Raw genomic sequence first — 27,802 nt, forward strand, 5'->3', positions numbered from 1 at the left:
CTAAGCTTCAGGAGATGGCTTGGAAGAAGAGACATCCCAATATTGAAAGTTTAAAGCGGTCGGTCTCTTCTGAAGGCAGTTGCTCATTTTCCAATCGATGAGTTGCGTAATTCAATTGATGCGTGGCCACGAAGACTTCAGAAGTGTGTCAGTGCTAAAGGTGGCCATTTCGAATAATTATTTGTGATTTTGGTTCATAATGCACCCATGCACCTCATGTTATTCTGATATTACAATATCTCTCACCATTTTGTGTCTATTTATTTACAACTTTGGGACAGTATTTATGGTAAGACTAGGTAGTCTCCCTGTACACTAATGCACTTGGTCCAGCGATGTTCCAATGCCTTGATCCCATCTCGAAAATTAGATTCCTCCAGGCCTGTGAAATACGTGTCAACTTGGGCTATTAGTTCTTCCTTTGAAGAGAATCTCCCTCCACCGAGGAAACTTTTGAGTTTGGGGAAAAGATGGAAGTCTGAGGGAGCCAAATCAGGCGAATAAGGTGGATGTGGCAACAATTCGTAACCAAGTTCATGCATTTTTGCCATGGCAACAACACTTGTGTGAGGGCGCGCATTGTCCTGATGCAAGATGATTTTCTTTCTTGCCAAACCTGGCCTCTTTTCCCGTATCTTATGCTTTAGTTGGTCGAGGAGATTAGCGTAGTATTGTCCCGTAATTGTTTGACCAGTGCGAAGATAATCGATCAACAGAATCCCTTTCGCATCCCAAAACAATGACACCATTACATTTCCGGCCGACCGTATTGCCTTTGCTTTCTTTGGTGGTGGCGAATCAACATGTTTCCACTGCTTTGACTGTTGTTTTGTCTCTGGGGTATAGTAGTGGACCCACGTTTCATCTGTCGTCACAAACCGGCTCAAAAAATCTGTTTGGTTTCTCTTAAAACGAGTCAAACATTGTTTGGAAATGTCCACTCTGATGCGTTTATGGTCCTGTGTTAAAAGTCGCGGCACCCATCTTGCAGATAATTTTCTCATATCCAATTCAACTGTTAAAATGTGATACGCCCGTTCGGATGACATTCCTATAGCTTCAGAAATTTCACGCACTTTCAGTCGGCGATCCTCCATGACCAATTTATGCAATTTTTCAATAATTTCTGGGGTAGTAGCACATTTTGGGCGACCACTACGTGGATCATCTTCTAAGCTGTCCCGACCAAATTTAAACTCGTTTGTCCACTTTGCAACAGTTGAATATGAAGGAGCAGAGTCCCCCAGTGTGTTCAGAAAATCGGCATGAATTTCCTTTGCTTTCATACCTTTCTTTACGAAGTACTTAATCACCGCTCGAATCTCGATTTTTTTCCATCTTCACAAAGCACTGCACGGGAACAACTACAAAGTGACGTCTGCACCACAGATCTCTACCCAGAACACTGACGCGCCACGTGTTTATTAATAAAGGATGGCCTATTACTATGCGGGAACCTCGTTGTCCTAGCACTAACATCTGGTGGTGATTCCGAGAACTTTTCAAACCACCCTCGTATTTGGACCTAAAAGGGATGAGGAGATAGGTGAGTGGAGAAGGTTACATAATTTAGAACTACATAATTTGTATTCATGTCCAGATATTATTAGAATAATTAAATCAAGAAAACTTAGGTGGGCAGGCTATGTGGCATGAATGGGAGAGGAAAGAGGAGTTCACAGGATTCTTGTTGGGAAACCTGATGGTAAGAGACCTGTAGGAAGGCCAAGACGAAGATGGAGGGACAACGTTGAGATGGACCTAAAGGAAATCGGTAGGGATGGAAAAGAGTATATAGATCTTGCTCAAGATAGGCACAGATGGAAGGCCTGTGTGTTTAAGAAGGCTAGAGAGTTAGTTAGTTAGTGTTGCCGCTTGTGGCAGTGACGTTCCTACGACGTTCATTTCAAGGCACATTTTCGAGGAAAAGTCGCCCTATTATATGTACTCAGAATAAAGACAGCATGTTATGGTTCATTTTGAAATTTGCATTTGTAATGTTACATTAGACAAGGTAGTGTGAAGTAATAAACCTGTCAAACGACTTTCCATTGCTGACAAGCTCTCAGCACATTTGTGTCCCATTACTGGCATTATTTGCCGGAATCCATTATTATTTTTTTTCAGGTAGTTCTCCAATTGTCCTTATTAAGCTACTGGTTCCTATTAGGATCCAAACAGGGAGTGAACCTAAGATTTTTCGCATCAACGGTAAGAGTAATGACTTTTAAGCTAAGCTAGGCTAGGCTAAGGGATTGCTGATAAGCATTTAACTATTGCACAGAATACTGAAGACTAAAGTGTGACATATCAACAATTCAAGAGGCTGAAATTCCTTCTTCAAAATATATTTAATGAGATATCTGTTAAGTTCTATCCTTAAAAAAATAAGCAAAAAACAAAAAAAAAATGTTACAATAAAAATTGGAAACAATTACATTTCATATAATAAAGGAATAAATATTAACTCAGTGATGCAACAAGTAAGAAAAGCCGAAGACTTATCAGCAGCCCCTTGCAACAAAAATTGTAGTTCAAGAATAGATCGAACTGAAGTCCTTGGTATTCTTTGCCATTGCTCTATCAAGTTAACCTCTGGCCACCCTAGAGATTTCACTATTTAGACCTTAGCGTAATTTATCCATGTTCCACCTGTAGAAATATGATCATCAAAGTCAAGCAATGCTACTAGTCAGCATGTTAACTTTGCATTCTGCATCAATGCCATCATCAATTCCACATTTCATATTGTAACATTTAATGACGGCTCTAACAAAATACCAAGAACATGTAATATATTCAATTACATATACACTAATATCCATTTTTATTATGTGTGCACAGACATATTTCCAAATTACTCAAGTCCCATTTGTGTGTGTGCGTTACAAGTAGAGCCTGAAAGTTTAGTCAAATGCATTTTTTAAAACTGTCTGTCTGTTACAAGAGCTTTTTATTTCATCCAGTCCCTCACAAGTGTTTGTACATTTTTAGCTTCTGCTTTAGTTTTAAAAAAGTACTTATATATAAATAATTTAAATGAATGAAGATTATAAAGGTGTGCACATTATTAGATTATCAGATCATCACAGTAGTCTAATTCTATACCTTGGAAAATAAACTTTGTTATTCTCATGTTTAGCAAATTCAATGTCTAAAATTGCTGAATAAGCTAGTGTGTTGTACCTATTGTCGGGACGCACTAGCAAGCAGCGTGGGACCGCCCACTCTGGTAGCGACGCGCTGTTGCCGGATTGACCTACTTCAGGATTTTCGCGAGCCCACAGAAACATGAGGAAGGCTGAACTACTGCAGCTCCTTATGTTACACAAACCCCAGTTCCCCATATATCGAATAGACAAGCTTGCAGAAGAAGCGGGACATACGGTGGTCCGTCTCCCGCCTTATCATTCTATGTACAATGCACTCGAACTTATTTGGGGACAGGTCAAAGGGCTGGTAGCACAGAGGAACACTTTGCCACCTTTTACACCGTCTAAAATTTTGCAATTGACAGAACAGGCTATCGGGGATGTGACAGCAGATAGGTGGCGTTCGGCTATAGAACACACAAGGAAGATTATTTCCGAAGCATGGGAAAAGGAGGGAGTTCAAGAGCAGGAAATTGAGGATTTTGTAATTTCACTTGGGCGGGAAGACAACAGTGACAGTAGTAGCTCAGATGAAGATGTTCCTTTACCAACCAACAATGAAGATGATCTTGGGATAGCGCCACTGCAATGGTAGCCGGTAAGCAAAAACAACTGATGCTTTAACTACTACTTCTGTTCTTTCATTCATTTTTTATGTTTTTACATACAGGTAGCTCAAAGCATTAATAACACATGTACCAAATGTATCATTAATGTTAAGGAAATCGAGCAATTGCCAAGCGTTTCGTTGTAATTTATTGAACTCTGTATTGCTAGAGCCTGTATTCTCATATAGCTTCCAAATTATCTCACTTCACACACCCACATGTGCCTCCCCGATGGCACAGTGGTAGGGTAAGTGTTGTCGCCTTGTAATCAAGTAGTCCTGGGTTTGATACCCTGTCGAGGCACATAGTGGTTCGGATCCCACTTCCAACTGTAGGTCCATTCCAGATTAGCCGTAGTGTGCATAAAGTGGACTTTAAAACACGAACTCAATCACTCAATTCACACACAATTGATTTGTTCTTGATAAATTCTTCTCTGTAATACAGTAACTCAGTTCCGTAAAATTCTGTTTTGGAGGTGAATTTTTGTAGGTTCCTCAAAATATAATTTAAATACATGTTAACGAAACGAAGTTGTACGTAATTTGTTTATATGTAATTTGCCATAATTTTCAAGAAATACATTTCATTTTTTTCATACGTTCTGAAGCTTCAACAATCACGGCGTGACAAAGAAGGCAAAGACAGGCGGCATGAAATCAAAGGAGAACGATTTGCCACAGTGTTGTTCATAACACAAGACGCATTTTCTTTTGTTGGTAATTGTGATACGATACAACATAAGTAAAAAGATGCCGGTAGCTGATGCTTGCAATGTACCATAATAAAAACACAACAAAGGTTCTTTCAGTGAAGGTTTTCGGTTGCTGTGTAGAGCAGGAAGACAAAATGTTTCATGTTTGCCAACAGCTGACTAGCCTGTCCGTGTGTTTGTGCGAACGTGGCAACGTAGAAACCCCCCAGCCACATGGCAGCCAACGAGGAGACAGAATTTGGTCACGTTCTGTGTTCTGATTGCACACCGCTTCTTATCGCGTCCGTACTGTAGAAGTAGGCAAGTTAAGCACTTTTGCTAAAACCTCTCTCTCGAACGTCAAGAGTCGGCCCCTGTGGGGGAGTGATTAGCACATCGTGCTACGATGCCAAGGTACCAGGGTTCGAATCCTGGCCTGGCCATGGATGTTTGTGAGTGTCCATTCATCAATTTCATCAGATCATCACTCATCCCCATCTTCGCAAATTAGCCAAAAGTGCCACAAAAAGCAAAGTAAAATAAAGCCAATCAATCAATCAAATCTAAAGCTTTCAAGCTTACTCTGCTTGAAAATGAGGCAGCTTCAATGTGTGAGGTACTGTTCAGAGCTCATTAACTAAGCTAAAAAATTAAACTCTATGGTGCAACAGCCCTGCCTGCCAGAGTGGGTTTATCATTGGGTGATGCATTGAGTCTCATTGCCTCTGTTTGCTGGCCTACTACTTCTTCCTTTCATGCAGCTCCCCAATTGTCCTCACAGCATTGGGTCAACACCAAAATTTTGGGGTGCTTCCACCGGGAATTGAACCCAGAACTGCTTGTACCGAAGGCAAAAGTTTAACTACTTGGCTACGGGGGAGCCCCAGCTCATTAATGATCTCGCATTTATATTAGCATCTTTGGTGTGTAGGGTTTGTCCAAAAGGAACTGAGCTTTCAAATTAGCGAGCCAATGTGTATATTCTTGCTAGTCTGCTTCTGGCACTGATTAGTGGGATTCTTTATATGTAATATACCATTATCGCATCACTATGTTCCAGTTTGCATGCATTTAACTGAGGTAAGCTTAACGCCCCCACTGAGACACTGGAAATGTGCCACCCATGTGCCTTTCCAAAGGTAGTCCGACCATGTACTCTGCTCAGCCAAGCTCCGAACCACGCTGTAGCAGAACAATTTCCATGCTTGGATACAGTAGGGACGAACATGACACTTGCGGGAGCTAAAGGAAGATACATAGAATTTCACAAGAGGGCATTTGGAGATGAGGCCAAGGCAAAATTTCCACCCTAGAAACCTGCAGACTTCCGTGCGTTTTGATGTAGTGGGTGTTACACGATTTGATTTCAATATAAGCAGACAACAGAAGTTCTTGAAGTATGTCTTGAAGCTTTCCTGGCAACGAATGATGAAAAGATTCTCTTGAGCTATCAACCGGGTAAGTTGTGGAAAAGATTCCAAGCTTTTGAGAGCTAACATCACTCTCATCTTCAGGATAGAAGTGCAGTCCTGAGTGTAAACCAGTGTATATACATTCGTGGAGGGGGTTGCCGGTGAAGATGGCAGACCAATCGGGTGCCGTGTCTGCTACGTCTGCACTGCTGGTCGACTATCACTAGCCAAGCTGGGTCCAGTTCGAGCCCTGTGTCACAATTGAGATTCTCCTTTTCCCCTATGAATAGCTCTGAAGTTCTGTTGCCACGTTTCTCCGTGACTCAGTGAGCGATATGCTATAGTGTTCTGTGCTTACAGCAATTTTTATTTGATATAAAGAAAATCAAGATTCTTGAAATCATGGTCACTTGCGCAGTGTGTGAAATTTTGTTTGAAACTGGACAGAAACTCTGGAAATGTTGAAAGAAGCTAATGGAGAAGAACAATGTGTGAGCTGTACACAATGTTATGATTGGTATCGGCAATTCAAATCAGGCAGAACATCTACTGAAGACATGTAAAACCTGGGTAGTTGTCAACATTATCTGATGACTTCCATGTTGAGAGTGTGCATGTTATGGAGCAAGGAAATCAAGGTTGATGTGCAGTAGCACAAGAAGTAGGAATAAATAAAAGTTTGTGCCGTACAATATTGACAGAAAAACTCAATATGCATCAGGATGCTATCAAATTCATTCCACAGTTGCTAACAGCTGAACATAAAATAAAAGGGTGTTCAAATTAGTCAAGATCTTTTGAATCAGTCAAATGGGTGTATAGTTATGACACTGAAATAAAATAACTCACAGAGGATGGGAAAAATCATCATAAAGACCAAAAAAGGAATGCCCAAATATGAAGGTGATGGCGACTGTCTTTTTTTGATTGGAACAGTGTTGTTCAGTATGGGCAATCAATCAGAATTTTATTTTGAAGTTATTTGACGTTTGAGGAATGTGGTTAAAAAGAAGAGGCCAAAAATGTGGATGCTGCTCAATGACAATGCACCAGTACATTTGGTGCTCCAAGAGTTTTTAGTGAAGCAACACACAACTCTTCAACTTTAATCCCCTTATTCTCCTGAATTAGCATCTGCAGACTTCTTTCAGTTTGTCAGGATGAATGATTGATTGAATTAAACATTTTTGGGTGCGTTGGCACTTTTTAGGCCATTTTTCACTCTTCAATGTATATGGGAAAATATCCTCTTATCTAAAATTCTTACTAAAAATGTTAAAACAAGGGGTGTGAAAAGCCCCTTGAGAAAAGTTAAATGTGCAAGACCTGCACAAAAACACAACGCATTAAAAAGTGAGAATTTTCTACAAACAATGGAAAGAGACCAGCTCTTCTAAAAAAGAACACATTCAACAAGAATATACTTAATACTTAAAACAATAAGACAAACACGACACTCTGGAGGGTCCAGCCCTTGCAGCAAGTGACCATGAGTTAGACGGCTGTGTCCAATATGCAGTTGGGTAAGAACAACTTCTTCTCAATGAGAGGGACGGGACGAGAAATGACATGCACCTATGGTGAGCTTCATAGCATGAAGCTTCTTCCCAGTTACCGCATTCACCCTGAAAGAATGCACTTTCCAGATGATAGTAAACCATAAAGAAAACTAGCAACAGAGTATGCAGGCTATTACACAAAATGCATACCAGAATGCATTCCAACACCAAGAGCAGTGAATTAGAGCAGCGGTTCACAAACATTTTCATTTCATGGTGCCCTTAGTGTTTCAAGATTTTTCCGCAGTGCCCAAGTCAGAATGTAGGACTATCTAACACTTGCAACGCTCTGTTAGTGTTGTTAGGTTGCTTGCCTTAAGTTAAAAAATAAACATATTTCAAATTCAGGAACATTTTAAATGAAAAAGTACTAAATAAGCACATAATTGGAACAATCATATCATTGATTGAATTTCAGTGAAATTATTGGAACATTTCGCAGCGCCCCTGTAAGCCAATCATGGCACCATGGTGCACACTTTGGGAACCACTGAATTAGAGGCACAAGAGTAGAGGGAACTATTCTGAAGGGGATAAATCTGATTAAGTTGTGTAACAAACAAATTTTTTAAAAAGTTTGGTCTATTTTGGCCAGACCTTATATTATCAGAGACAACTAGGGAGCTTGATAGAAGTGATGAAAACTCTCGATGCAGCCATAAAGACCTTGAGGAACTAGTGTGACAGTTAATTTTCATAACACTATGGAAGAACACTTGGCAACCTATGTTTTGCACAGACAAAGATGCCCACACTGATTTTATAGACTTGGGTTGAGCTGCTTTGAGCAATCCATTATAAACATTCCTTAATATTTTGTAATGTTGCAACAAACAATTTTCATTATCGTTTCACTTTTTCTTGCTTATTATCATGGCAGGGATTTATGGGACAGACTGTAGAAAGATCATTTTCTATTGTAAAAAAGCATCATGACAGATGTGGTTGTATGCAACCACAAGAACAAAGGAAAGAAAATTCTGTCTTTAATATTACTTCTTATCACTGTGAGAAAATGTTCAGTTTATTATTTTTAGTTACTGTTTTTCATATTTGAATGTCCATTTGCTTGTCAATATTAGCCAAACATAAATGTCTAAACTTCCAGGCTCCGCTATGGATACATTTTTAAAAAGTGAGTTAACAATAAACATCATAACTACATTATGTTCTATCCTTGGACATTTAGAGTAACAAACTATGCATACTTATTGTATTTTATGTACAATTCCATATCAATGTCATTATTAATATGCTAACATAATGTTTCTAATACTATTAGTCTTATTAATATAATGTATTTAAAAATATATGAGGTTCTCTTATATATAAATCTGAAATCTCAGTAAATGAGGCCGCCTGTATTGTAAAGACAAATCTTGCACCAAGCAGGTCAAAAAACAGAAAATTCAAGGTGTGAAAGAATTTACCCACACCCACAGCTCACCCAATTTTTGTACAATCCATTCCTCATGCTTGTTCTCAAGGGCATCCCTATTCCCATGCAAAATAAATGAATGGTAAAGTGGAGTACTATACCTTCCAGAGCACTGTTCATACCTTCAAGCTTGTTGGCTATACCTGAAATATCCCACACTCGAACTGTCTGGTCTAAAGAAGCAGACACAACCAAATCCTCAGAAGGATGAAACTGAGCACACATCACATAGTGGTTATGACCAGTTAACACGCAAATACACGCACGACTCTGCCAATTCCAGATCCTTATGGTCTGGTCGTCAGAGGCACTCAGTATCCAGGGATACTCATGGTGGAATGCGGTTGTGCGAATGTAATCTAAGTGGCCCAGGAGAGTGAATATGCAGCGTCGCTGCTTGTAATTCCAAACCTATGGAAACACAAAAAGGAAAATGTGTACAGCAATGTATTGAACAAAACCGTTATCTGTCCCATCCATTCTCACTTACGGGCACTAATACACATCCCTATCCAACTAGTGAGAATCACTTGGCATATGCAGTCATTATTTGGGCAACTTCTGTGGCATTATTGCTATATTATTGATATGGCCACATGTTTAGGGTGAATAAAAGATTAAGATTTTGGTACACAAATTGGGCATATTTTGGGATTAAAAGTGGTATATAAAATGGCATTTTGGTGTTAAATAGTGAATAAAAAGATAAATTTTATTTAAAAACTATACATATTACACAAAATTAACATTTCACTTCTAATAGCAATTAATATAGTTATCAGAGTATGTATAGAGTTAATTGCTGTGTAAAGGAGTCCATTTTTGCTTCTCAAATATTTACAACAGAATTAAGCAATGTTCAGTGATTTGCATAACTAACAGGATAATTCAGACATCATAAGATAAACCCTAAATTTCATGTGTAAAAGTTTATTTCACATTTTGCAGTTTATTTCGCATCATTTCATGACAAAACATGGTAACAAAATGCACCTCAACACTTCCAAAAACATGAAAAATTAACATTACAATGTGTTATTTTCCATTTCGTGTTTTCATCAAAAACGAAATATGCATGCCCCTAATTATTGAATTTAAAATATTTTGCATAGCTAGATTACCTCTGTATTACATGTGACAGGAAGGATAAAATGACCACCAAGTAGGATCCATACTTCGACCAGGATTCAATCCTAGGACAGATTCCTGCACATCACTATTATTTTCATCTAGTCAAATACCTAGCGCCAATCTTAAATGAATATTTCATAAAATCAACAAACATATTAAAAACAAGTCTAGTCGAAATATTAGACTTTAAGAAAACTTTTTAAGATTATATGAAATGTTATGAGACATAAACTGGGCTCTTTTTAGTAGCATGGGTGATGTGAAACAAACTATTTTAATGAAAATGTAAACTTTCTGTTTAGTAATACTGTACAACAGAAAAATGTCCACACCAAAACCAAATGCCCTCAGTAGTTTACTAGAGAAACTTGCAACAAAGTAAAAGTAATTATACATAAAGTACATTGCATGTCTATAAAAGAAACTGAGAAAGGTATTACAAATGCATATTCAGGGTGGCTACTTTAGGACCATGATAAAATTCAAGTATAATTCCCGGTTTTCAAGGCGAACTTTCCAAAAATTCGAACAGATGTTTTCTCTATTTCACCCTTACGTATTACCGCCTCTCAACATCCACACACAAATATCTTAATAATATAAAGGGTCTATATGATTCCAACATCCAAAAATTCTGATTCAATTAAATACACCTGGGATCTGAACCTGGCACCAACATCATTATTATTAGTAGTAGTAGTATCAAAGACTTTATTATCCTCGTAAATTATGCAAAAAGGGGTTGGTGCTAAAGCATTTGTGTGGGAACAAACGATTTGAATTTTTTCAACATGTTTAATTTCACATTAATAATTGAAAACAAGCACACAAACTATTTTTGAGACAGAAAATGCTTGATAAATGCATTCCAAATATAATTCTTTTTTACATTAACATGCATAACTTTCATGCACGATATGTTTCACATGTATGCAACATGGAGCGACATGGACACTAAATTGTGTACGTATTCGAAGTTTCTTTAATACATATTATATACAACATATATTATTTAAATACATTACACAACCAATTCATCCATCTCACAATAAACCAACAGCAAAAATTACATAAATTGTCTCTCAAATGTGCACGCTCCCTTTCCTCAAAACAATTGTTCATGCATTTAAAACAAAATCAATTAAGACAAGTCTTATTTCTCTGTCTGGTAATTTACAATACAATACATTACAGGAAACAACTATTTGATGCGAGCGATGCGAGCAACAACATTTTTAGCTACAATCTTTTGCACGCTGAAATCGATATTGATCTAATAGGGTGCAAATAATTTCACGGGATGTCAATGCATTCTCTCTTTTACAACTTTTGTGCCTGCCCAATGGTGTAGTGGTAACACCGTCGCCTCTTGATCAAGGGGTCCCAGGTTCGATACCCGGTGGAGGCACATGACACAGTGGTTTGGATCTCACTTTAAACTGTAGGTCCAGTCCCAATTAGCCTTTCTGTGCAAAAAGTGGACTTTTAAAACCACAGATCAATCAATTTTACAACTTTTATTTCATTTAGACCGTTTGGCACCCAGGGCCGACTCCCGCCGCCCCCTAGCTATGGTTATGAACTTGTTAAGACTAAGAAAATTTCTGTCCAAGGTTGTGGTTGCGCCACTGTTTACAATTTCACATAATCAGACTCGAAATACATCTACAAACACAAGTCACAGATGTTACGAGATGTACTAATCTACAAAAAATTGTTAATTGTCAAACTCAAATTTACCTAATCAACCTCAAGATATCTTGCAATAATCTTTCATCTGCCAGATTGTTCTGGAAAGGACAGTAACGAAGTAAAAGTATTGAGAGAATTGTTTTATTTTTCACACAGCTTTCGTTGCCTTCCTAGATAAAAATGAAAGCTCAACTTTGAAAAACTTGCATCAAGGCATTTATAAATACATGTAAAATTTGAATAGGATTTGGATTAATAAAAGTTGTATTTTCACGTCTATGGAGCAAATTGAAGTAGAATTCACGCATAATTCCCAGAGCCAATAATTCACACATAATTTCTGGAATTCCCAGTGAGAAGCAACCCTGATATTCAAATCAAAACAATGATGCATGACAGCAGAATTTTATAAAGAAATCAAAGTATAGCTGACAGCTTAGTTTCGTACCTTAAATCTGTTTATGCTGAATATCCTAGTACATAGAAAATTACTGATGAAGGTGAATTATAGCAGATGTTATTCCTCCTTTTCAACAAAATTAAGAGTTTCTCATCTAAATCAATAATAAAATGTGTTTCAAAACAATGTGTGTAGGTTGAATTTTGTACCCCCCCCCCCAAAATGCAAAATATTCCTGCGCCACTGCTTATGATTATTTATCCTTTATCATGTAAAAACATTTGACGTTAAAGTACACAAATGCACAGAGAATATTATGTATGTTTTCAATAATGCATCCAAGTTAGTGAGATTCCTACATATAAGAAAGAAAAAAATATATACAGCCTTGAGATGTTCACATACCTTTATTTTATAGTCATCACCTCCCGAGACAAATAAGGGCTGTTGACTATGAAAACATATTCCCCTAACAGGTCCATCATGCTCATCATACTTATCCAGCAATGTGCACATCCTATAGTCCCACAGCTGAATGACTCCATTGTGCAAGCTAGGAATACAAAGAAAAGAAGCAGGCAAGAACAATTAATGCTTGTCATTTAATATAGTTAATGAATTACATTTATATAAATCATGATTGTGAATTGATTTCTGTATGGCTCATCATTTACACAAGTTGCTTACACAGGGTGACTACTCTAGGACCATGATCAAATTCAAGTATAATCCCAAGTTTTCAAGGTAAACTTTCCAAAAATTCAAGGGTACAAGCAGATGTTTTCTCCATTTCAATGTTACGTATTACCGCCTCTCACCACACACCATAGGCGTAGTTTCATCCGTCCACTTGGGGGGCTAAATTGGGCAAAAATTATTCATGCTTTTATCCATTACGAATATCATCATGGCCATTCTCCTTGGGAAACAGGTGATCCTCACATCATCTTGTTCAAAAGAAATGGAATTTTGTTTATGCCGAGTGTTACTTTTATGAAAGGAATAAATACACTATTATAGATGGTTGCAAAATTATTAAAGAACACATTTCTTCTTTAGAATAAAGAAGGTATAACTTTGTGTGCTATTATTGGGTAATCGAGTGTTCATGGTAATGGACAAATTACATATAATGCTACAAGGCAAAGCACTATTTTTGCTCTTCAGCATAAATTCCTTAAGGATTCTTTTCGATCCGATATAATTTCTCTTTCTATGTTCAATAGTGTCTTGCCCCATGTTGTTCTTAGCCATATTTTCAGACGTTTCATTGCAGAAAAGAACCATTCACCTATAGCCGAATACACTGTGCAATGTTCAAAATTTTGTGCAACTGAAAATGAACATCTATCCAGGGTGCAATTTGTGCCTCGCCAAGTTACGCCTATGCTTTTGGATCTTGAGAAAATGTAGACTGTGGAAATGAATTAGGGAAACAGAAGAATTCCAGAGTATTACAAAATTGAGACCTTGTAAGTTATCGAATTATTCACGACAGGTGTGCCATTACTGGTCTCTATGTAAGCTTAAGGATAAATCTGATCTTTTATTAAAAGAATTATCATAGGTGCCTGAAGAGAAGTTCAGAGTTAAATAAAATATAAAAAAGAACATACTAAACATGCACTAAAAATAATTAATGGCGTGAAGGATACAGAAAGTTGCAATTTAGGTGATATAAAGATATATTATTCCGTTATATTCTAAAACTAGACTCTTGATTGATTTGTTTCATTTTACTTCGCTCTTCTGACACTTTTGGCTAAGGTTTTTGTTTAAATGGCAATTCTCAACCAAACAACTTTTATATAACCCTGACCAGGTGACTTCAAAAGGACACCAAGTATGACATTTAAAGTAGGTTTTATAAAATCATTTTGCGAATGCATCCTTTAATTTTCTTTCTCAAATTCAATAGTCTACGTCCGATCGCTCAACGCCTAATTTTTACTTAACAAATTCTTTAACCAAAAGGAATGATCATTTTGTGACACGTAATTTAATTTCACACGTGACATGTCTGACTTAATTTCACAAAAATGTATGAGCAAAACATCAAAGAATGATTTTCCAATAATTTCCAACCTCCAAAAGATGATTACGTTTCTTGCTGCTATAGCTATAACCAGCATAAGCACGTATTCCTCCACGATAATCTTCCTGTGGGTTACTTGAAACAAGAAATAAGCTTCTTCTTACCTCCAGAAGAATTAATCTAACTTGAATCTGAGAGATACATGAGATTCCTAGTGCAGAATCATTAGCAGTGATCCAGAAAATTCACCCATCAATAGGAAAGTTGAACATAACTTTCAAGTGCACTGCCCTCGCACAATGGAAAATTAAAATATGTCCCGTGCATCTGCATACATATTCGTGACGTGATGCAATGTGCTCAACAGACTTGGAAAGGAGAGGTTCCACTAATGAACTGTAATGATCATTTAATAAAGTGATTGTATCGCTTCTACACGATCGCAACACATTTACATTCATGTGACATTCAGGTGTACATTTTAAATGACCCGTATGCAAAGCAGATCCACGGGAACTTTTGTTCTGATGCCTTTTCCCTATCAAAACTGTTATTCAAGTCTCTACAATGAATTGTCATTCTTATTTTTTAAGTCCACTTTACGTACATATAAGATAATTGAGACTGGGCCTACATATTAAAATGGGATCCGAACCACTATGCAATGTGGTTTCGAAACAGAGAGCCCTTGATTACAAGATTATGTCCACACAATGACAGATCTTTTTCATGTTCACAAAAAAGTCAATTGTAGGAAGTCATTGTTGAAAGACTCCATTTATGTTAACACTGTATGCCAAACCATGCCAAAACATTGTTTACCATGCACTGCAAAGTGAAATATCAAGATAAATAAAAGTGATATATTTTCGGTACTAATCTGATATTCCCCGGACAGATTTCTTCATTTTTACAGAAGAAACTACTTACGGTAATAAGTTCCTGTAGCATTGTCTAACATCTGGAAGGTGTTTTGTGTGATGTAACGGATTTCTTCAAATTTAAAAGTTTGGGCTCATTTGGGGGCAGGTGACTCCCGCCAATTTCTAACATGCCTTTAACAGGGACTCTATAGATAAAGCCGGGGAGCCGGAGCGGAGGCGGGGCTGCATTAGTGGTTGGGGGTGGTAGGTCAATTACCCCAGGGGCGGAGCCCGGAATCGGTGGGAAATTTGGACTAAAAAATTTCAAAGAAAAATATTTTTTTAGTTTAAATTTCCCACCGATTCGGGGCGAAAAACGTGAATACACCTTAAAGAATGTTCCACGAAGCAGATAGGTAAGTACAAATGTCAAAAATTGACAAAACGAAGAAGTTATAGGTGTCCGGGGAATATCAGATTTTTACCATATTTTCCTTGAAATATTGTCCGTACATATGGTCCATAAAATGCAGATGGACTTGAACTTTTAGAGAGAATAAATCACACCCTGCATGTACCGTTGACCCACTGTACCCCCTCGAGAATCAAGTTGATTTTTTTAAACGCCACATTTTGCTGTTTAACATAACATAAAATTGGGTACAAACGCACAATATAGAGAATATCTCCAATTCCTTTCCTACATCTTATACTCACTAAATATGCACTCCTGGTAACGTATCTGGAGTTAAGATTTGGGGGTCACGTGTAAAAATTGTACACTTACATCTGTCTATATATGTTGCAAAATTACGTTCTTCATTACCGCAATCATTATCCATAGATAAACAAACATAACAACCATGTTTGATGATATGAACAAGTGTCGTTCAGCATTCGTTGGGCTGTCTACAGCGTTGCCACAATGTTCCTTCGTTACTTCCAGAGCATTAGTTGTTGCTTGGACAGTGAGAACGACGAGGTAGAAGAGCATGTGGAATGCAGACTTTGATTAGAGGTAGGTTTGGCAACGGTGCTCGAGCGTTCTTCTAGAAAAATGGCATTTTGGGCAGTAAGGGAGCTAGTGCTAGAAAACTTATATTTTGTTACAATATGTGCTCATTGGGAAAATATTTAACTGATATCCCCATGAAACTTTTTCCGGTAAAGTTAGGGTAAGAAAGTATGTTGAATTTCATTAATATTTGGTAGATTAACCCTTAGTACGCCACGCGGTCTGACGAAAGTAAGCCCAGTGTCGCCGAGGCTTTGAGCGGGAAATTTGAATTCGTATACATAATGGAGAAAAATCGTAATAACTCAGGCACTATGGGACCAATCTATTTCGGATAACTTTTATTTTGCAGGTAATACATCGGTGCATGCAACCATGTAAAATTTGGATGCCCCAACCATGGGGGGGTTACGGGCGGGGGCTGCATCCCCCGAATTTCAATGAAAAAAACATAAAAATGTGGAGTTTGCCCCCTCTTCTCCAGCTACTTTGGGGAGAAAACCGGAACGTTTGCTTTTTTTTTAAAGACTGGACCTTCCGCAACAGAATGAAACTTGATTCATGTTCGTGGGTGCAATACAATTTGAATAATAAGGCAAAACGTAAAACTCTAGCGAATTTTAGCCAATTTGCATATTATTCATAAAATTGTTATAACTGACACTATGGGACCAATCTACTTCGGACAACTTTTATTTTGCAGGCAGAACATCAGTGCATGCAACCATGTAAAATTTGGATGCCCCAACCACAGGGGGGTTATGGGCAGGTGCTGCATCCCCCGAATTTCAATGAAAAAAGCATGAAAATGTGGAGTTTGCCCCCTCTACTCCAGCTACTTTGGGGAGAAAACCGGAACTTTTGCTTTTTTTTTTTTTTAAAGAATGGACCTTCCGCAACAGAATGAAACTTGATTCATGTTCGTGGGTGCAATACAATTTGAATAATAAGGCAAAACGTAAAACTAGCGAATTTTAGCCAATTTGCATATTATTCATAAAATTGTTATAACTGACACTATGGGACCAATGTACTTCGGATAACTTTTGTTTTGCAGGTAATACATCGGTGCATGCAACCATGTAAAATTTGGATGCCCCAACCGTTGGGGGGGGGGGGGGTTATGGGTGGGGGCTGCATCCCTGGAATTTCAATGAAAAAATCATAAAAATGTGGAGTTTGCCCCCCTCTTCTCCAGCTACTTTGGGGAGAAAACCCGAACTTTTGCTTTTTTTCGTTCGCACTTGAATCTTGTGTAGAAGCGTTGGAAGCTTGGAGGAAAACAGCATCGTAAATACCAAGCATTCATTGTGTCTGTCAAGTGTCGAGCCAACATGTGTTTGGGTGAGCCCAAACACGAGACATATTCCGAGAAAGGAGGGATTTGGAATTTTTGTAAACACGATTGCAAAACCTGTTCCCGAACAAACTGCCAGTGTTTCAACCTCAATATGCAAATATAAGTGTGGCAAAACCCTCAATAATTGTACCTAAAGCTGTTTGTAACATATGTGTTACAGCGGCTACAAGGGACATACTTTTTTTGTAACATATGTGTTATGGCGGCGAACTAAGGGTTAACTAATTTTCGCCTTCTGATCAGTACATTATGAACGGGTAGCCCCACAAAACATTGATGGATAGCCCCACGATCCATTCACGGATAGCCCCACAAACCATTTCCGGTAAGGTTAGGTTAGGCAAGCTTAGTTAAAATTTGTTCGTAAAACAATACAATACAGCTTTAAAAAAAAAAAAAAAATCTCTCAACTTACATCAGCTTTTTTCGCGATTTCCAGACGTGACCCCTGCATTTTAACAACAGATTTGTGATTAGAAGGCCAAATTTAGTTAGTATACCACATATTAACGAAATTGGAGACATTCTCTATATTCTACATTTGCTCCAAAATTGGTTCCATCGCACGGAAAACAGAAATAATAGAGATATTTGATTCCAAAGTATGGTTTACGTAAGTAAAAACATGATGGAAATAACTCAGTCCCTAACCTAACGATGTAAAATTATAGCTTCTGTCGTGTTGGGTGCTATATTCCCTTGCACGAAGCCTTTGGGCTGATCTGTTTCATGGTAAGGTAACACACTAAGGGGTAACACCTTCGTATAGTGGAAACTGATTTCTTACTTTTTACATAAGAAAGTACTTACAGAAATAATTTTCTTTAGCGTTGATGAAGTTCGGGAATGTAGTTTTGATCCCTTTTAGGTATAATTTAACAATACAGGGAATTTATCCAATTTGTTTGAAATTTGGGCCTTGTAATCACGAATCTGCACTTAAAATTTGGTGCTTATTTGGGGGCAGGTGAATCCGGCCAATTTCTAACATGCCTTTAACAGGGACTCTATAGAGAAAGCCGGGGAGCCGGAGTGGAGGCAGGGCCGCGTTAGCGGTTGGGGGCGGTAGGTAAATTACCCCAGGGGCGGAGCCCGGAATCGGTGGGAAATTAGGAAATCGAGGGTGTAGAAATAAGAACTTAATTTAGATTATTTTGCTATTATGTGTGAGAGCCAAATTTTGACTGCAGATTCGTGATTAGGGGGCCAAAATTAGTGAGTATGCCGAATTTCAAACAAAATGGAGAAATTCCCGGTATTGTAAAATCACTCCCCATTTTAATGCGATATCAATGTTTATCTGCGAAAATATCTCTCTGACACGCTATTGCTGCTGCCGCCATTTGCTTTCTGCACGTGAGCACAATGTTCCGTGTGTTAGATCGCGTAACTCCCGAGTAAGTGTTTGGTAATTGTCTGTTATATCGGATACACATTTCTATCGAATATTTTCAGTTTTAAATGGTTTGTACTTACCAATTGTGTATTGCGGAACATAGTTGAAGGTGCCATCATGCTTTTTACACGAAAATAACTTCGATTGTTCACATTACGAGTAATTCTTTTGGGTCCTTTCTTCCGTTGCGGAACGTAGAATATTTCGTGCACAGCTCAGGATCATCATGCATCGTGCTTGTGTTTTGTCGATTTGGAGTGGGTATGCAGTGTTGCAACCTTCTTAACCAAAAAATACCTACTTTCGTGTTCATTATGTCATCACAAACCATTGACGGATAGCTCCAAAAACCATTCCCGATAGCCCCATAAACCATTGACGGATAGCCCCGAAAACCATTCACGCTAGCGCCAAAAACCATTCACGATAGCCCCACGAACCATTTCCGGCAAGGTTAGGTTAGGTTGGGTTAGGTTAGGTAAGCATAGTTAAAAAAATAAAAATACAAAAATTCTGGTAAAAAAAAGGCACGTTTGGAAACACTTCTTCCTCTCGCGAGACCGCATGACTTTCGACACTCGCGCCACCTGCAGTTCATAATGGAAACAACGGCATAATGTTGTCGCTTCGCACAAAAGGCTACTTTATTACATCAAAAGTGCTTATTTTCTGTTCTGCTGCATTCCATAGTGACAAAATACCTCCACGAAGTTTGATAAATGCAACAGAAACTCATTTCCGTAAGTAGTTTCTCCTGTAAATTTGAAGAAATGTGTCTCCGATATAACAGACATTTACCAAGTGTTTCAAACCACACCTTGTTTTCGCTATAAGATGACGTGTTGAGGATTTTTAAAATTTTTTAAACTATGCTTACCTAACCTAACCTAACAGGAAATGGTGTGTGGGGCAAACGTCAATAGTTTGTGGGGCTAACGACAAATGGTTCGCGAGGTATTATGAAATTTCAAATCCAGGGACGAAAGTAGGTATTTTTCGATGAACAAGGCTGCAACACTGCAAACACAATCCAAATTGATTTAGGTCAATTACAGTTTCTTATACAATAGTTTTGTACTTTGGTTATAGATTCTATCCACATTTTTTTTGCGTTAAATTTACCCCTATACCACCTTAAAACGGTTACAACCTTAGATAAAACCCTTCCTTTAAACGACTAATAGAGACCTGTTAAAAAAAGATTGAAAAAAGTGTCCATCTCTAATGGGTGGAAAATTATCCACCGGAACCAAAATGTCGAAGGTTTGGCAAGTTTTTATGATCAAGTACTTAGAGATAAAAAAAATAAAGGCTCTGGGGTTTCTTCTTCCAGTTTCTGCTTTTGTACGAATACCTTTTATGTGTATTTTAGCTTATTTCGTCTCGCACAACATACTAGAAGTAATGTGCGGTATCAATAACAAACCTACTGCGAGTTGCAGCTTGATGCAAAACACCTTACCTTGCAAGAATCCACGGCCTTTTCGGATGGAAAGACAACCCTTTTACACGTGCAGATTTAGTTTCAAACTTGGTCAACATCTTGACCCCTAATCTCGTTCTCTATTCACTCTTGCCACGTCAAATAATTCAGTATACGAAAATAACTCATGTAAAGCTGTCGTCGTTTTCCCGTCCACGTAGATAGCAAATATAATATAGTAGGCAAATTGTCCACCACCACATTCATTCATTCTGTTTTCCGCAACGTAGAGTTCAAGTATTGTTGAAACAAAAAGCACAAAAAGTAGAGGACAATATCTGCTCTCGTACAATTATATTCCCTAAAACAACATAGAATGACGGAAAGAACAGAACCATAATAGCAATGGATAGTTTGCATAGTGTTATCCTGATGGTACACCCAACGGCAAAAGTTCCATCACATTTGCAGTACAAACGCAGGAATGTGACGACCCACGGCCATCTTTAATCCGAGGGAGTCCGGACGGGGCCTCCGAGATATATATATACGGACATAGAAAAGTTAGGTTAGGTTTTATGATACGGGTCTCACACCAGTTTCCGTGACGTCACAGGATTAAACAAGTATAGTCCATTTACGACATTTAACATAAGGTATCGTAAGAGTATTAATTAATATTAGTAATATTTAGTTTTCTGACTGAAACGTTCTCTCTTATTCGTTCAGAACGTTGCTTTCACCTAAAGAACATTTCAAATGTTATATGACATTAGAAAATACGTAAATAATATTGATAAGAGTAAAATCCAATCTCTACTGTCCTACGTAATGAACCTTTATTTTTTAAATTACCACTGGGAAAAAGGCGATATAGAGATGGAGATAAAACATTTTATCATACATTTGGAACTTACTGTAAGTTCGTAAAGAATTATCATCGTTAGTATATAATTGCTATTGAATTGCTGTAGAATAAACGCTTACGATTCAAGTTATGCATGCAAGATAATTTTGTAAAAGTTTATGTACAGAAGGTTTAGGAAAGAGCTTGTAAGATTGAAATTTCGTATTAAATAACCTTTACAACTTTGGAAACTCAATTTCCGTGTCTAATTTGAATAAATGTTTAATTTTATACAAATCTGGTAAATATTTGGATGCACAAGTTCTCGTGGTTTGATTGTAGGTTACAATTTTTTAAAATTATTTTTCACATTAAAATCTAACATGCAAGCAAAGAGAGAAAGTATACAAATACGAATGCAACAAATGTAATAGCCTAACCTATTCGAAATATTTGGATTCTAAGAACACCAATCTTAAATGATCTAACAGTAATCAAGCCTATAAAAAGGGATTTACGACACACGGAAAATGTGTTTTTTTTAGTTGAGAATATTAATGTAATGTGCAAGCAACTTACTTTTATTAAGAAGTCCAAAGCAAAAAGCAAGAGGACACAATAAACACCATGCTCTATCAGGAGAGTGTTGTTAAAATAATATCGTATTCTAAAATCATTATAATTATATCCCTTTTTGGTAAACAAGCTAGATAATGATAAAAATCAAGAGACAAGTTATTTTCCATGATAAGGCATAAGTTTTAATATATATCAGCGTGTTTCATTCATCCCTAACAACGACAATTTACTGCTAACTGTAACTGGACTGTATTGAAATCGTGTCATGTAATATTCACTTGCATATACAGGTAATGGACAAAATAATATGAACACCTTGGTTTGCAAAGGCCTATATACGCCGTCGTGGAAAAGGAACAACACTCAGCAGAGATTTCAACCATCTAGTGGCAATGAAAGCAAACATATCAGTCTATCAGAAGCTGGTGTGAGAGTTGCATGCGAGCAGTCAGCTATCCGTCAAATGCAGGTATGTCCGACCTTTCAGACTTCAAAAGAGGCATGATCATAGGAGCCCGCCTGGCTGGAGCATCTGTGACAAAAACAGCTACACTTGTTGGTGTAGCACGGAGCACAGTGTCAACTGTCTCACAGCCTACAGACAACATGGAAAGACAACGTCTGCAAAGGAGAATAGTGGGCGAAAAACAAAGTTATCCAACAGGGATCGACGTGTGTTGAAGCGAATAGTGACTCGAAAGCACAAGACAACACTGTCCCAGATAACCGCAGAGATGAACGATCACCTCCAGGACCCTGTATCAACGAAAACCATTCAAAGGGAGCTGCATTCTGTGAACATTCATGGCAGAGTTGCCATCCCCAAACCGTTTGTGACTCCACGTAATGCGGTGACACGAAGAAGGTGGTGCCAAGAGCACAAGAATTGGACACGGCAGCAATGGGAACGTGTGATATGGTCGGACGAATCGTCTTTCACATTATTTCAGACCACAGGACGTGTTTATGTGTGGAGAACTCCTGCTGAAGCATTTGATATTGACTGCTTAGTGCCTACCGTGAAATATGGTGGGGGTCTGTGATGGTTTGGGGGGCTATATCTTCGAATGATGTTGGCCCACTTGTCGTCCTGCGTGGGAGAATCAACGCAGAGAAGTACTGCACCATCCTGGGTGACCCCCTCCATCCCATGGTTCAGACTTTGTTTCCCGATGCATGCCCCATCTTCCAAGATGATAACGCCCATGTTCACACTGCTAGGTGCGTTGATGCACGGTTTGATGAGCACAGTGATGAGGTAGAACATCTCATCTGGTGTCCACAGTCCCCCGATCTTAACATCATTGAGCCTTTGTGGGGTATTTTGGAGGCCAAAGTGCGTAATCGGTTTCCACCTCCAATGACACTTTCGGAACTTGAGACTGTTTTGTGCGAGGGGTGGCTACGTATTCCAGTTCACACTGTACAGGACCTTTATTTGTCTATCCCACGTAGGATACAAGCTGTCATTCAGGCAAGGGGGGCCCAACCCCCTACTAATACAAGTTTTCTGTAATTGCATTGGTGTTCATATTATTTTGTCTATTACCTGTATATTGACAATTATATTTTCCCCTTGTATTTGTGATATTTAGAAGAGGTTGAGATAATATCTCGCTCTCCTTTTCCACAGAGCTTAAATGTAAGTAAAGCAAATATGTTGCATGAAATCACAATGACTGACTGTGCAAATGTACTAATCATTATTCTTTACATACTAAATTTCTTTTCATGGTTTCATTATATTTAATTACAAAACTCTGTGTGTTCAACATCAAACTATTGAAATGTAGCAAATTTTAATCATATACAATAACATTCTCAATCATAATTCATTTTGGTTTACTTCTAATTGAATTTTGATGCTGTAACGAATTTATATTGTTTCATAATAAAAAAAAATTCCACTTCCTGACTTCACCTATACTCAAATGTATATTGCGTATGAACTATAGTTGATTGAAATACACGATTTTAATTTAGTACATGTGAACTTTAAATAATTTTGGATACTTTTAAGTATAACAAAACAACCCATTAAGTTATGAAAAATCAAATTAGTTGCTTTATTGGAACCACCAAGCCAAGGTCATATAAATCCGCAATAAACTGGACACAAACAATTATTCTTATCTGGCGCGACGCTCTGAAGTGCTGGTCCTCTGGCGAGTGCCCGAATTGCGCTTCCACCCTCTATTTCCTCCGTGACACAAAATGCGGTGCGATGTGTTACACATCGTGCGATCACATTTTACATTCCGTTTTAAATGTCGTTCACACAGAGGCGATTACTGTAAAACTTTTTACTGAAGTTTGCGCAATGGCTTATGGATACGATAATGATAATCATGAATGAAGGAATCATGTATGTGCTTCCCCGGAAATCGAACACTTTGTTGTTAAGCTTTTAATTTTCGCGGTTTTACTACAATCGCTTCCTCTCGTGTAAATGATCAAGAAAATTTTTATTCCACTGTTTACCTGGTTCTTCCACTCTTCCCCTGTAACCACCTTTTCATAATCAAATTAGACATATTATTTATTTATTTATTTATTTATTTACTCAGAGTTTCAGATACAGTCTTATTTGGCCATTTTACACTGAAACAACATAAAGAAGAAACAAAAGATAACAAAAGATAAAAACAATAACAAGGTGGGATAGATTTACATGTTCTTGGTCAGTAATATACAAATATTACGTTCTGGAAGGAAAATATCTACATTCAGGGGAAGTTTGTTGTAGATTTCTGGGAGCCTGTAAAACAAGGAGCGTAGTAGAAGAGATAGCCTAGTGGTTGTGTTGTGGAAGAGTTGCAGGTTGCGCGTTTGCCTTTGGGGTACCCTAAGTGTGAATTTACTGATTAGGAGATCTGTTCTGATTTTGCCATTTATTATCTTGTATAAAAATTTCATGTCAGCTAGATCACGACGAAAGGATGGAGTGTGAATATTCAGAGCAGCCATGGTGTCTGATTTGGATACATGTCGAAAGGAAGGTATTCTATGGCGAACTATTGCAAGAAAGAAACTGAGAACAGAATCTATTCTGGTGAGATTGGTTTGTGAGGCCATTGCCCAAATTGGGGAACAGTATTCAAGGATGGGCGAGATGAAAGATTTAAAGAATAAAGCAAGAGATGATGGGTTTTGAATTTCGCTAAATCTGTATAGAAGACCGAGAAGGCGCATGGCTTTTTTAGTGGTAGCTATAATATGATTATTAAAAGTGAGTTTTTCATCCATGATAATACCTAGGTCCTTTTGGGTGGAAACGTTTTGGATTGGATTATTTTCAATAGAATAAGTAGACACCACTTTGTTCTTTTTTAGGGAATAAGTAAGGAAAGAGCATTTCTGAGGGTTTAGTTCTAAATTCCACTGAACGACACCACTTAACAAGTTCTGTGAGAGCATTTTGAAGAATCATCATGTCATGATGCGATGAGATCTCCTTAAAGAGTTTACAGTCATCCGCAAACAAAAGTATATTGATAGATTGATTGATTGATTGATTTAGTTAATTTTACTTCGCGTCTTGTGCCTCTTGGCTAATTTGCGAAGATGGGGATGAGTCATGAAATGATGAAATTGATGAATGGACATTCACAAACAACCAAGCCCGACCGGGATTCGAACCCGGGACCCTTGGCGTCGCAGCGCGATGTGCTAACCACTCGGCCACGGGGTTGGGCTATATTGATAGAGAGGGAGGACAATTTTTCAGGGAGGTCATCCATGTACAGAAGGAATAGGAGCGGCATTAAGACACTCCCCTGAGGAACTCTAGGCAAAACGGGGAGAAAGTTAGAAGAGGTACCTGAAAGAACAACACGTTGTTCACGCTCATGGAGGTAGTCCTGGAGTAAAGAGAGAAATTTGCCATGGATGTTAAATCTGGATGATAATTTATGAAGAAGAAATTTATGATTAATTTTGTCAAAGGCTTTCGAAATGTCCAAATATATAGTGTCAAGTTGGGAGTTATTATCAATAGCTCTGGCAGCATGCGAAAGTAAGACGGAAAGATTTGTTAGGCAAGAGCTGCCTGGAAGAAAACCATGCTGTGCTGTGTTGATACATGGTGATACATGGATACATTCCTCGGGGAATGTTTTGATTGAAGATAGTGTGTGAGGACAGACAGAATTTAAGTAGGGGAGAGGGTCGGAAACTGAGGGAGGTGAGAAGTTCTGATGAAAAAAAACATTGAAAAGTTCGGCTTTTTCTTCTCCACTAGCAATATCAGTGTTATGAACAATTTCTTTAGGTATACGTGGGCTTTGTTTTCTTGAATTTAGTAATGTGAAAAATCTCTTAGGGTGTAGTAGTACATTCGGTTGTTATGTTATTTATATGTTCACTATATTTTTTTTCTGAGTAGGTATTTTGAATGACGTCTGATGTCACAATAGTTACCGTGAGTATGAACATTAGGGTGCTGCTTCCATAGGTACCAAGCCTGTTTTTTTTATTTTTTAATAATAATACGACGTGGTGGTCGACGGACGCACTGTTTCGATGCACCGGGGCGATTCACCATAGATAACTGACTCTAACTGGCCAACCCAACACCAAACTTCAACTGAAAAGTTCCAGACAAAGCGAGCGAAGTGCGCATCTGCCTTTACTTAACAACCTTCATATTCTCCCGCCAAAGAGAACTGCAGGCAGTTCTTATTTAAGTGTACCGACCTCTGCCCCCCCCCCCCCCCCGGGAGTATTGTTACAAGCGAGCGCACCTGTACAAAACCTGGTAGAACTCGAAATAGAAGTAGAAAATTCCTAGAGGGAAGGGGGGAGGGAAACAATTTACGTTCCACTTTATTTGAAGAGACCAAACTGCCACTCCTAATCTGCTTAGGGATCTGTCAGTCACGTACTTCCTGTTCTTGCTGTTAGCAGAAACTTGAGGCCAGGTTCATTTAACGAGTGCAAAAATATATTCTCAAATTTTCTTCAAAATAAAAATAAGTTCGAAAAATATAGCCTCATTTTTAGGGTGCGACTGGGGTGGGGCACAAGGACCATATTGGCCCCCCCTATATGATGAGTGGCTGTCCCCCGGTTCCGACGTCCATGCATATATATTCATTCATTCATTCATTCCTTTATTTGGACCTAACAGCTTTTATGCCGTTTTTTGTCCATAACAATACACACACAATTGTTTTACAATAAAATTATCAGTCCATCCCCCCTATTTTACAGATATTAGATTTTTTTTAAGAACATTTTGCCTTTTACAATTGTATGTTACACTTCCTTAAAAATGATAACAAACTATAACCAATTCTCACATCTGGATTAACAACTAAACTTAACAAATTTGTTGGAAACTGAACCTTTAGATTATTTAAAGTTTTATACAAGATATTTCTCTCTCTATTATATTTTGAGCATTCCAGTATTATATGTTGTGCATCTGCACTTTCCCAGCCACATTCACATTTCTTACTGTTCGTTATTCCAATTTTGGATAAATGTTGCCTAGTACACAAATGGCCCGTTCTCAGTCTATTAATTAATACAATTACATTTCTTGTAGCACTTACATGATGAAACCATGGTTTTTGTGTTTTGAATTCAGCAAATGGTCTGTATGATTCTCCAACTGTTGTAAGTTCATTTCGACACCAATCAAACCATTCATTCAGAATTTTCTTCTTTACTCTAGGGAGGAGATCCGTATAGTATAATGATAAGTTCGTAATATTTGGAAGGCGCACTGCTTTCTTTGCACATTCATCTACATGAGAATTACCTGTAATATTGCTATGAGCTTTAACTCAAGAAAACTCAAGGGTTTTTCCAGATTTTTGTATTGTTTGAACTAATTGTATGCAATTTATAATATAAGGGGATAATTTGTAAAGACTCTTGTAAGAAGATTTAAGAGCCTGTAATACACTTTGCGAGTCAGCAAGTATTAAGAACTTTCGTAAATTTAATTTTTGGACATATATTAAAGCTTGGTAAATTGCGTAAGATTCTGCTGTAAATATTGAACAGTCTTGTGGAAGCCGAAATAATAGGTCTGTTTTATGTTGTGGATCGTACACTGCACATCCAACTCCTGACTCACTTTTAGATCCATCTGTGTATATGAAATAAAAACTTGACCATTGAGTAAAATATTCCGATATGTGCGAATAACGAGGGAAATGAATATTATCCAGAGATTGTTGAGGATAATCT

The 27,802-nt window shown here is 37.9% G+C and overlaps 1 protein-coding gene across 3 annotated transcripts in view; it reads right to left on the reverse strand.

Annotated features, from left to right (window-relative positions):
• alphaCOP (coatomer subunit alpha) overlaps positions 1–20,418 on the reverse strand; it is a 73,930-nt gene extending 53,512 nt beyond the window's left edge. The window contains exons 1-3 of one of the 3 annotated variants that reach the window (XM_083111157.1): positions 20,218–20,418; positions 12,492–12,639; positions 9,007–9,274 (exon numbers count right to left, since the gene is read on the reverse strand). In XM_083111157.1, coding sequence (XP_082967283.1) covers positions 9,007–9,274; positions 12,492–12,639; positions 20,218–20,297 — 496 coding nt within the window. In that variant the 5' untranslated portion in view covers positions 20,298–20,418. Of the gene's footprint in view, positions 1–8,964; positions 9,275–12,491; positions 12,640–20,217 lie in introns of all 3 variants that reach the window. The other 2 variants (XM_083111149.1, XM_083111140.1) reach the window with 2 other exon arrangements.
• Positions 20,419–27,802: the final 7,384 nt, after the last annotated feature.

Source organism: Lepisma saccharinum, chromosome 1, assembly GCF_977018435.1.
Source record: "Lepisma saccharinum chromosome 1, izLepSacc3.1, whole genome shotgun sequence".
NCBI classification, from domain to species: Eukaryota; Metazoa; Arthropoda; class Insecta; order Zygentoma; family Lepismatidae; genus Lepisma; species Lepisma saccharinum.